The 12,496-nt window shown below is 40.2% G+C and overlaps 1 protein-coding gene across 1 annotated transcript in view; it reads right to left on the bottom strand.

Annotated features, from left to right (window-relative positions):
* Window positions 1-1,952: 1,952 nt before the first annotated feature.
* NEMP1 (nuclear envelope integral membrane protein 1) overlaps window positions 1,953-12,496 on the bottom strand; it is a 29,709-nt gene continuing 19,165 nt past the window's right edge. Inside the window, exons 5-9 of the mRNA XM_053554559.1 lie at window positions 10,437-10,530; window positions 9,874-9,988; window positions 8,983-9,208; window positions 6,992-7,165; window positions 1,953-6,290 (exon numbers count right to left, since the gene is read on the bottom strand). Coding sequence (XP_053410534.1) covers window positions 6,110-6,290; window positions 6,992-7,165; window positions 8,983-9,208; window positions 9,874-9,988; window positions 10,437-10,530 — 790 coding nt within the window. The 3' untranslated portion in view covers window positions 1,953-6,109. The remainder of the gene's footprint in view (window positions 6,291-6,991; window positions 7,166-8,982; window positions 9,209-9,873; window positions 9,989-10,436; window positions 10,531-12,496) is intronic.

The following is a 12,496-nucleotide window of genomic DNA, read 5'->3' as shown; positions in this document are numbered from 1 at the left end:
GGAATGTTAAGCAGTTGTTTATTTATCAGCAGAATATTCAGGAAAAAAAATGATCTAAATCAAGTTGTCCTATGGGACAAGACTGTTCTGAGAGACAGGGTCTTGCTCCTCCTCAGTCTGGTCTTGAATTCCTGAGCTCAAGGGATCCTTCCAGCTTTGGCCTCCCAGAGTGCTGGGATTATAGGTGTAAACCACTGCACTCAGCCAGTATCTTTTATAAAGTTACTGTCTCTTAGAAAATTGATGAGTGAATTGATCTTATCATATTGCTGCCCTCCCAACTTTGTCAGAAATCAGCACCAAAGGATTTGGGGGAGTCAGCTTTTTGAAGAATAATTTATATCCAATAAAATTCACAGCCTGGCATGGTGGTTTATGCCTGTAATCTTAGTACTTTAAGCTAAAAGGTGTGAGGATCACTGAAGACCAGGAGTTTGAGACCAGCCTAAACAATATAGCAAGACTCTGTCTCTACAAAAACAATTTATTGTTGTTGTTGTTGTTGAGACAGTCTCACTATGTCACCCTTGGTAGAGTGCTGTGGTGTCACAGCTCACAGCAACCTCAAACTCCTAGGCTCAAGTAATTCTCTTGCCCCAGCCGAAGTAGCTGGGAGGACAGGTGTCTGCCACAACACCTGGCTATTTTTTGTTGCAGTTGTCATTGTTGTTCAGCAGGCCTGGGCCGGGTTCAAACCTGCCACCCTCGGTGTATGTGGCTGGCGCCATTACCACTGTGCTACGGGACAGAGCCTACAAAAATAAATTTAGTAGGCATGGTGGCACATGCCTATGGTCCCACGTATATATTACATAATAAAAATATGAAGTTTTCAGCTATGGGGAAATATATTTGTGGACAAGAGGGTCTTCCTGGCTCTTATAAATTATCTGGAGTCAATAGCATTTGCCAGTTACTATGTACTTACTATATGCCAGGCAACAAGCTAAACACTTTACATCATTGCTATTCAAAATGAGGTCCACAGACCAGCAGCATCTGAGTCACCTAGAGCTTATCAGCAATGCAGCATCTTGGACACCACTACAGACTTACCGAATCAGAATCTGTATTGTTACCAAGTGTCTCCTGTGCATGTTAAAGTCTGAGAGCTGCTTTATTCACCCTAATCTTTTTTTATCCTCGTTAAAACCCTATGATGTAGCATACCCAGCAATTATGCTTTAAGTTTTTATTAATTCAGCCATTAATAATCACCTATGTCTTTTACCTACTAGCATAAGAGAAAAGATGTCATTAGCGTGCATTAATCTACATGAATTTACATATGGTCCATGTGCTGTTTTCTTCCTATTTTGCCAATTTTCTGTCTAAAAAAAATAGACATTGGATTTCCCTACAGTCTACATAACTGAGAAGAGAGAAGACAGGTACAGAATATAAATGTCATAAAGGATTCTTAGCGTGAAGAAAATAGCCAACACATAGAAGAAAATGGAAGGTACCAGACTCCTACTGCAGAAGCAGGGCCCAGACACAAGAACTGCTATTCCACAGCTCCTCACTGCAGCTCTGCCCCTCTTCCACCCTGTACAAAGCTCTTAGTAGGCATCCCATAGCTGGATCTATAGTCTTCCTCCTGCCCCACTGGACAAACAAGACATACTTTATGCCAAAAATAATAGAGAAGAGAATTGAAGCACCATCAGAGCAGCTCCTTGGAGTAGGAATAACCTTCGTTTTAGTTTTCTATGAGTAGCACAGTAGTATAAGCTGCTACTCCTGCAGGAGAGCACACCCCTTAGAGATGTGACCTCTTGGGAAATCATCCAGTCCAAGGACAGAAGTAGACCAGCACAGACTCAGGATGGGAAGAGGTAGGTAAGAAAAAACCATCTCATCAGAAAGACAAAACTGAGGAGTTAATAGCTGATTACTTAAAAACAAGAGCGCCAAACAAGAAAAGTACATGCTCAGTAAGAGACTAACATGTCTATAAAACTTTATTAAAATTGCAATTACTTACAAACTGTACAATAAAAATCAAAAAAGTCATAACACATAATTATTTGTTCTTATAGAAAAGAGGGTAAAAATGAGACCCCTGGGCAAAGACCCATCCCTGATAATTTTTTTCTTTACAAACATTCATGAACATTTATTTTTAACACAAATGACAAATCTTTTATTTAAATAATGCTAAGGCATTACCCACAATCTAAAACTTACCCAGTAATTACTTAGCACTGCTACTTCAACATCAATTCCGTAAACATGGGAGCTGCGGCAACCGCAGGCTGTAACACTTTCTAGTGCTCACAGGATGAGCTATTATATTAACATAAGAATGCTGCTCATGTTATAGTCAAGTTCAGAGAAGGTGATCTCACCATTTTCAAGTTATCACCAAACAAGTGTGAAAAAAGGAAGACGACGTGGGTGGGTGGTGTAGAAATCCAAATCCCACATTTTGGGGGTCTGTGTGACCCACTCCCATCCCCCCTAAAGCTACAAGTTGATGTTGGCATGAATCTGCCTTGTTTATTCCCAGCAGGCTGTGTGTGGCTCCTGTCACATTAAGGCACCAAACACTCTTTTCAAGGTAGTAACCATCTAGAATCCAACTCAATAGCAACTGAATCTATAAGCTAAGTCACCAAAAGGTATCATTGGGTCACAACAATTACTAGATTTCCCAAAAAAAAAAATCAGTTTTCACTAAACACAAATAGAAACAGAAGGTTTAGGTGCATTTGCTTTGTGCAATGGCTATTTTATATGTTTACTACTTGATTTCAGTGCCTGTATAAATGGAAGTACAATAAATCTGTCGAAATGTCCTTTCCTTGGTTCAGATAAAATTCCTGGCATTTCAATACAGATTATTATCTCATATGTCAGACCTGAGTCCAAAGGAATACTAGAAGAACATTTAATTTCCTTTCCTTGTATTTCAACTTTCAGTACTCAATTTAGAGAAAAGTTATGAGTATACGGCTAGGAACCATTTTTACGCAGGCATCTATCTAAACCCATCTTTTTTTCCCTGAAACAACAAAAAGATTGAGGATAATTATGTAAATCCATTCCCAGGCCTTCTATGGCTATCAGCGCCTGAGGAGACCCTCAGGCTTATTTGGGAACTTTTATTCATAAAACCTCCATAATATATGCCAAATAGGGATTGTGTGAAAAGGAATAATCAGTGAAGAGAGCACTGAGCCCCAGAATGGATGAATTTACATAAATGGAATAGTAAGACTAGTCATCAACAAAATTCCCTTTGTAACAGCCATAAAATCATGAATTTGAGGAGAAATAAAATAGCTTTGGTGCAATGCAGTGGCTGATAGGAATTCCTTATTAGAAGGTATCTAAGTTGCTAAATCGTCCTTGTTTTGGGTCACTGTATTCCACTGGTCTCATAAAAACAATCTGAGTGGGAAAGTGAAAGGGAAATGTTTTATACCAATTGCCTCTTACAGTCTCCATTAATGGAAGTCACTCTCTACACAACTTGGTCAGACCAATTAGAGTTAATAGATTTCCAATGCTGATGAGACCCTGAGCCCCGGAGCACATTTATGGATTGATATTTGCCAATCAAGATGCTGACGTGGCAGCAGACATGGCTCCAATGTCCAGGGCGTCCCATAGTTATCCCTTCAATCCTCCTTGATGAGACAGGCCTAAGAGACGAGACTGTGCTGAAGTTGCAAGACATGTAACTGCCAGAGAAAATCAAATGGGGGCTTTTTAAGTAGTGACTGAGCCAGCAGACTAAGTGGCCAAGAGGGAGACAGGAGCAGCTCGGAAGGGCTTACGAAGTCAAGCACTCCCCAGGCACACAGAGGCGCTGCAGCATCTGGGCAGAGCCACAAGGCAGGCACGGCAAGGACACACAGCACACTCAAGAAACGTCCTCCTTCTGTCTGAGAGCAATTGTCATGCTACGGGACCAACTATCACCTCCACCGCCTAAGCTCAAGTCTCCCAACTACCAGACAGGGAGTAATAAATTGAGTTCAATTTTACTCACCCTGAATTCCAAACAGTGGAAAAACTGGTCTTAAGATGGAAACTCTATTTCACAGGAGTTTACTAAACAAAATAGGAGAGTCTTTCACAATGCTTTCGCACTGAAATAAATACACAGGTCAGGAAAAGCTACCCTAGAGGCAAACTCCCACCTTCCTAAGTACTGGCTCTTTTGGAGAAGGCACTAAAATCTACAGAGAATCCTGAGACCATTTATTTGTACAGCTGAATTATTTTTTCAAACCAACTTATGCTCAAATATGCTAGTTCTCAGTTTCTATAAATAAGGTTTAAAAGCGTTCAGAGGTTTTAATAGTTCTTGGTAGAGGGATAAAATTTTACTATGTACAGAATTCACAAAGGCCTAACAGTTTCCCAAAGTTCCTTTCATCCTACAAATCTAACCCATACTATCTGATCGAATACTGCTCATTTTCCACTCTATGTCTCTTTGCTGCCAATTGAGGTAGTTCTCTCTTTGGCACACTTTAAGGCTGTGGGAAATACTAGTGGAAACAATCAACCTGGAAGGGTGTCTCAGAGCCGACTCTCTGAAGTCAGCAATGGAGCCCGGGCCTTTCAAAATTATCTGATAAATGGCTGGTCTGAAAGAGGACTTTTTACAAAGTTATCTGCCTTCCCCGTGATTATGGTACATAAGCCAGTAAAGCTGATGCTGTGCTCTTGCCATGAGCATCTCTTTTCCTGGCTAAAGTAATTACAGCTTTTTCCAAGGTATGAGGGTGAAGATCACAAAAAAAGAACCAAGCAAATGACAGACACTTGGGAATTTGCTCCCTCAGAAATGTCACTGCTGGTCTATAAGGGTACTTTCCAACAGGAAAAGAATGTGAAACTAATGCCACTGTAATAAAAGTATAAATACTTTTTTGTACAGCTGAATCATTTTTCTGACCTGAGCATAAATCTCAGGTCAGAAATAGAATAGCAAATAAGTTCATAGAAAAATGTGTCTAATCCTGATGGCTGAATGAGCATCCAGAGGCATGAAAATAACCTGGAGGTCATTTCCTGGCAGCTATGCAGCTACAAACTGTACATCGGAAAACTTTATAGATAATTTCAGGGCTTAGATAGATTTGGGGGAATGCAGGTAACTGAGGAAAGACTGAAAGGAATGAGTAGACCAGGTAGACAGAGAAGAAGGGAAAGGAAAAGGAGATAGTTCCTTGATTCAACAGAAACTCAAAGCTACATGACCCAATGATAGGAACAATGTATAACCTGTAAAAAGCATTTGCATATCCCCTAAGCAAGATCACTTCTCCTAGCTAGCAGGAATAATGCTGTTAACTAAGGAGAAGGATGTGTAAGAAATGAAACAAACTCTGAATTGTACATACCCCACAAGTGAGGGAATGTACCCTTCCTGAAAGGGAAAGGGGAGCAAGGAGGACTAGGAAGGGAAGAACACAAACGTCATTTTTAAGATGGAATGAAAAGTTGAATAGAACAAAAAACCCAAGACACCTCAGCTACCGAACAGCCTGCAGGCATGTCCTAAAAGCAAGCAGGATTTAAATACGACATGTGTGAGAACTAATTCAGAGCTCAGAACAACAGCTCCTGGAACTTCAGAGCCAACTGGGCTTATCACTCTGGAGCACTTGCTTGTTCTATAAGACTAACAAAAATCCATTTTCCTCCTAAAAAGAGTTAAATCAAGTCTTACTCTAAAGTCACTAAAAGAAAGACAGGAGCGAATAAGGCTCAGATTTGTGGATTTCTCTCTGGAAGATGCAGCCTAGGGTGTAAAACAGTTCTTACCCTGGAGGGCCAGCCTATGGCAGAAAGACCACAATTGAATCAACTTTCAAAGAGGAGCTGGAACACCAGGCTGTGGCCATCCAGTTACTCTGGGAACATGAAAGTGGGGTGATCAATTAACAAATAGGCATTTACTACTTTATTCCCTCTCCTTCCTCAGGGCCCCCACAGAGACCACCCAGACCATTTCCAGAGGGAGGCCTCTCCAGGCCTCCCACCTGCGGGAGTTTCTGCTTCTGATCCAAAGGGCTGGAGCAACTGCACAACAAACATGAGCCAGTGAGGCTCCAAGAAAGTCCACATAAAGGTAACTGACCACCCCCTACATCAATAAATTGTTGTGTGTGATAGTGGGGCAGCGGGAGCGTGAGTCTTCCTCCTCAGAGGACGTCTCCTCATAGCTTTCATCCTGGGCAATAATGCTCCCTAATCCATACTCCTGCTCATGGACAGAAACTTCATTTGGTGTGAGGTGGGAAGAGCCTTCCACAAAGTCAGCAAATCTGGAAAAGAGAAGATGAATTACTCCTTAGCAATCTGCCTTCTGTCCTTTACGTTTTCTTTCAAAATAAGAACAAGCTGAAACCCTTGATATGCTTGCAGCTCAAATTATACCGAATCTTGCCAACATCCCTCCTCTTATTCTGGCAGGTAAGCAGACTAAAGCAAGAACTAAAAAGAGAAGGAAAGCTGGGATCATAGGCCAATATCCTTGCAACTCTATCCTGCTTCATAAGCACTAGCCTACCTTTTTTAGTTACGGAAGTGCTAAGGTTCCTTTAGTCATCCATAATCCTGATAAGATTAAGGAGCATTACACAGTTATTTGTGTTTATGGCTCTATAAACTTTATGCCAACAGGATTCCAAACTGAAACTCCACATACTCATGGTACAGTTGCTTTCAACTAAAAGGAAAAATAAACCCATTAACTCAAAGCAATGCAAAACTTTCAGAGGGGGAATCTAATATGGTCTGTAGTCTTCCCAACTCAGTGCCATAATCAGAGCTAAAGTAGATAGTTCCTTGAGGAAACAGGCTACAGCTTAACATATGATATGCGTACCTTTCTCTTAACTACTCCTAGGTTAACAGATAAACGAAGGCCACAAATACAAATGATTATCTAGAAGTATAATCACTGTTAGAAGTCAAGGTCATGATTACCCTGACAGACACTTGGTATGTCTGCCCAAGAGTTTACCTTTTTGGAGACTGGATTCGAGAAACAGTCTTCCAAGCAGAACAGTCTGGACTATTACAAAATTCTCGGAGCTCCTCTAAAGCCTTTCGGGTTTCTACCTCTCCTTGTATCCGATATTCTTCTTCTGTCAGAAGACGAGGAGGGACAGGCTTTTCTGATGCCTTACACATCTTTCTGTGCTCACCAAAATAACATCATGAATCATTAATCAGTAATCTATATCTATCCCTACCTCTAGCTCCCTTCAGAGGGCCAAGCATACAGCAGACAACCCGAACATTAAGTGCCGTCACTCCCACCTTTCTTCCATAGACACCTTTAGTTACAATGAACTCCTGACACATTAGACTATGAATGACAAAAAATTCACTTATTTTCCAATAAATGGAAAAATGACAAGAAAATGATGGTGTAAGATTTTGGTCCACAGAAAGACAAATACTTCATGTTTTCATTTATAAGTGGGAGCTAAACAATGTATACACAACAGGGACATAGACTAAGGAATAACAAAGAGTGGAAACCTGGAAGGGTGAGAGGGGTGGGAGGGGGTAGATGATGAGAAATCACACAATGAGTACAACGTACATTATTCAGGTGACAGATTCACTAAAAGTCCTGACTTCACCACTATATGATACAGAGGGTGCCAAAAAAAAGGTATACACATTTTAAGAAAGGAAAAAGCTGTATTAAAATTATAATACTCAAGTTCACATTTAATTTCTGCAATTGTAAGGGACACAAGATACAATATACAAAAGTATTACAATTTTAATATAGTTCCTTTCTTTTTTTTTTTGAGACAGAGCCTGAAGCTGTCGCCCTGGGTAGAGTGCTGCGGCATCACAGCTCACAGCAACCTCCAACTCCTGGGCTCAAGTGATTCTCCTGCCTCTGCCTCCCAAGTAACTGGGACTACAGGTGCCTGCCCCAACACCCGGCTATTTTTTTTTTTTTTGCTTGCAGCCGTCATTGTTGCTTGGCAGGCCTGGCCTGGATTTGAACCCACCAGCTCAGGTGTATGTGGCTGGCGCCTTAGCCGCTTGAGCCACAGGCGCCGAGCCAATATAGTTCCTTTCTTAAAATGAGTATATATTTTTGGGCATCCTCTGTATATCTATGTAACACAATTATACTTGTACCTATAAATGTATACAAGTTAAAAACAGAAAATATGAAAACAAAATAAAGAAATTATTTGGCCAAAGTGGCTCATGACTATAATCCTAGCATTTTGGGAGGCCAAGACAAGAGGATTGCCTGAGGAGTTCAAAACCAGCCTGGGCAACATAGTGAAACCACATCTTTACAGAATAAAAATTAGCCAGGCATGCTGGCTGACAGGCTGACAGCAGACAGATCACTTAAGCCCAGGAGTTTGAGGTTGCAGTGAGCTATGATCATGCCACTGTAATCTAGGCTGGGCAACAGAGTGAGACCCTGTCTTTAAAAAAAGAAAGAAAGAAAGAAAAGAAAGTATTTGATTGGTTAAAATAAAGGCTGAGGTTCATTAAATTTGTTTCCCAAACTTTAGGTATCAACATTCACTATTCACAACAGACAACCAATAACTGCCTCAGAACCTACGAACATCCCATATTCATTATGGAAGGCAATAACATGCTCTGAAGTGCACCTTAAAATAAGACAAGGACTTCAGAGGAATCTGAGAGTCAATGCGCTATAATCTGAAACCAGGTGACTTGAGGCATGTGGTATAAAACTGATATAATTTGCGCCACCTAGTGGTAACAAGAACACATGACACTTTACTGGATATTTTTATTTTATATAAAATAACTAGAACAATAATATAAAAATGCCTACAGGGAGTCTAAAGAAATAGACTCAGGGAGAAACAAATGTGGAAGGATAATACAATAACTATTCATAAATAAAGGCTCCCAGGTCAACATCTCTGTATCCTTTTGCTGCAACTGTATCCCACCTTGTACTGTCAATACAAAGTTACTTTGCCTTCCAGTCACCTGTAGGTGATGTATAGCCACTGAATAGGGTACTCCAAGTTCTTAGTACACAGAGCAATGATGACAATGGCAAGGGCAATGTGTGGTATCTGGATGCTGGAGTACATGAAACACAGGCCCAGCAGCTGCAAGGTCCAGGTCAGCAGGTTGATACTGCGTTCATTCTCCAAGGGCCCATACTTGTAACACACCGCAAAACTCACGAATCCAACTGTGAGGACATAGCCTATGAGAACAGAAGGCATTCTTTTTCATCTATATCTGGTAAAAATAATTTGGGGCGGGGGGGGCAGTAGTAGCATCTATTGAAATCAGACAAGATCTTTCCTCAATAATTCACTCTTTTCATTATTAGAATATATTTATCTCTGCAAATTCCTATACTTTCTGCTGCTCCACATTCCTCTGGTTCAAACACAGCATTAAAGCCACATGTTGAACAACTTTGAAACTATCTATTTAAAAAACTCAATATATGAAAATCCAGATTAATCACCTCTCAAAGGATAGATCAAAGGTTACTATCTATATGACCAAAGGACTCGTACTTTATAAAAATTCACTGCAGAGTCCTTTATTTAAGGTCCCTAAGTCTATTTAAAATATGATTATATTAATGAAGTCAATTTATAGCTTTTTCAGAAGATTACTTATTATGTAAAGAGAGGTACATTTAACCAATAAATCAGTATCTTCTCCTTAGTAGCATCATTTTAACGTACGAGAAGGTGATGACTGTTCAGGGATTAGAAGTGAAAAATTATGATTTTTAAAACTTTTATAAATGATACAAAAGATTATCTCCTGTAAGCAGACAACATCTTTTCGTGATTAAATTAACTGCAACAGCCTAAAAACATACAAAAGGAAAGCAAAACCAGAAACACTTACTTAACAGATACTGCCAGTAACACCTCCAGATCTCTTGTAAATTTTTAAAAACTAGTTGAATGAGGTACAGAGAAAAAGACCAGCCTCCTACCAGGATGACGTAAATGGGACTTTTCTAAGACAGAGAATAGAAGTGAAAGCAAAAAGTTACAATAAGCTTTCCATACATAAAAGGAGCAAAATGGAACAAAGGTTTTTTTCAAATTTTGACCTACTCAAAATGCACAAAAGTATATCTCTCAAAAAGATGTCCTTTATATTTGAAATGGTACTGTCTGCAAGATACACTGAGATGATGAGATGCTAAATAGCCTTCCTGGCTATGTAACTGAAAAACAGGAAGCAGAGACTTTAATCTCCCACTGAGCACAAGATTTTAAATAAAAAAGAATTTGCCTGTAATCAGACTCCAAGCTTCACCATGGAAAGAACCTTTCTGAATCAAGGAAGGAGTAGGACATTGACTCATCAACCACCAATGCAAATTTTTAGTGTTCTAAGACAGCCCAGGAAAATAGCCCCTCCAGCTCATCCTAACTGTATACGAGGATTCTACTACTTACCTTGGGCATAAACTTAGAGAGTATAAAAATGATGATAAGTAGAGAGGCCAAAATTCCCATACTCATCCCAGTAGAATAGTAGAAAATTTGACTTCTGTAGAAAGAAAATTTATTTCATGAGTATATGTCTATACTTCATATACAGCCTTGTTGAAAGTAGAACAAATAATTCAGCCAAAAGATTTTAAAAGGTATAAGTGTCAGGTGCAATGGCAACACTTTGGGTGGTCAATGTGGGAGGATCACTTGAGGCCAAGAGTTTGAGGCCAAGAGTTTGAGACCAGACTGAGCAACATTGTGAGACCACCATCTCTACAAAAAGTTTGAAAATTAGCTGGGCATGCTGATGTGTGCGCCTGTACTCCTAGCTACTCAGGAGGCTGAAGTGGGAGGCTCAATTGAGCCCACGTGTTTAAAGTGAGCTGTGATCACACAACTGCCTACACACTGCACCCCAGGCTGGGCAAAAGAGTGAGACCCTGTCTCTAAAAATAAAAAAATAAAAAGGTACAAGATTAGAGCAAGTACAGATATACCTTGGAGATATCTTGAGTTCAGTTCCAGACAACTGCAATAAAGTGAATACTGCAATAAAATGAATATTCCAATAAAGGGAGTCACATAAACTTTTTGGTTTCCCGGGCGGTGCCTGTGGCTCAAAGGGGTAGAGCACCGGTCCCATATGCCGAAGGTGGCGGGTTCAAACCTAGCCCCGGCCAAAAAAAAAAAAAAAAATTTAAAACTTTTTGGTTTCCCAGGATATTTATACTATAGCCTAGTAAGTGAATAACAGCATTGTATCTTAAAAAAAAAGCATACCTTAATAAAAAATGTTTTATTGCTAAAAAATGCTAATGATCATCCCAGCCTTCAGCAGGTTGTAATATTTTTGCTGGTGCAGGGTCTTGCCTCAATATTGATGGCTGCTCACTGAGCAGGGTGGTGATGGTTGCTGTAATCTTTTAAAATAAGACAACACTGAAGTTTGCCACATCAGTGGACTCTTCCTTTCATGAAAGATTTCTCTATGTACATGATACTGTTTAACATTTTACCCACAGTAGAACTTCATTCAGAATTGGAGTCAATCCTGTCAAACCCCACTGCTGCTTTACCAAGTTAATGTAATACTCTAAATCCTTTGTTGTCATTTCAACAAGGCTCATAGCATCTTCACCAAAAGTAGAGCCTATCTCAAAAAAACCACTTTCTGGGGCGGCGCCTGTGGCTCAAAGGAGTAGAGGGCTGGCCCCGTATGCCAGAGGTGGTAGGTTCAAACCCAGCCCTGGCCAAAAACTGCAAAAAGAAAAAACCACTTTCTTTGCCCATCCATAAGAAATAATGTTAAATAATTTGTTAAATAATAATAACAAATCACAAATGTTCTTAATGACATCAAGAATGGTGAACCCAGCTCAGTACCTGTAACTTACAGGCTAGGGCACCAGCCACATACACTGGAGCTGGAGGGTTCAACTCCAACCCCGGCCTGCCAAACAACAAAAACAACTACAACCAAAAAATAGCCGATTAATTAGCTGTGGCGGGCGTCTGCAGTCCCAGCTACTTGGGAGGGCAAGAGAATGGCTTATGCCCAAGAGTTTGGGGTTGCTGTCAGCTGTGACACCACAGCACTCTACCGAGGGCGACACAGTAAGACTCTGTCTCAAAAAAAAAAAAAAAAAATGGTGAACCCTTTCCAGAAAGTTTTCAAATGACTTTGCCCAGATTCATCAAGGGAATCTCTATCTATGGCAGCATCAGCCTTATGAAACGTAAGACTTGCAAGTCAAAAGTACTCCTTGATCCCTGGGTTGCAGAATGAACACTGTGCTAATGGGCATGAAAACAGCAATCTCCTTGTACATCTCCATCAGAGCTCTTGGATGACTAAGTACACTGTCAATGAGCAGTAATATATTAAAAGGAATTTTTTTTCCTGAGCAGTAGGTCTCAACAGTGAGCTTAAAATATTCAGTAAACCATGCTGTAAATAGATGTGCTGTCATCTAGGCTTTGTTATTCCATTTTAGAGCACAGGCAGAGTCAATTTAGTATAA

Source organism: Nycticebus coucang, chromosome 12, assembly GCF_027406575.1.
Source record: "Nycticebus coucang isolate mNycCou1 chromosome 12, mNycCou1.pri, whole genome shotgun sequence".
NCBI lineage: Eukaryota > Metazoa > Chordata > Mammalia > Primates > Lorisidae > Nycticebus > Nycticebus coucang.
This window is presented reverse-complemented; position numbering and strand designations above follow the sequence as displayed.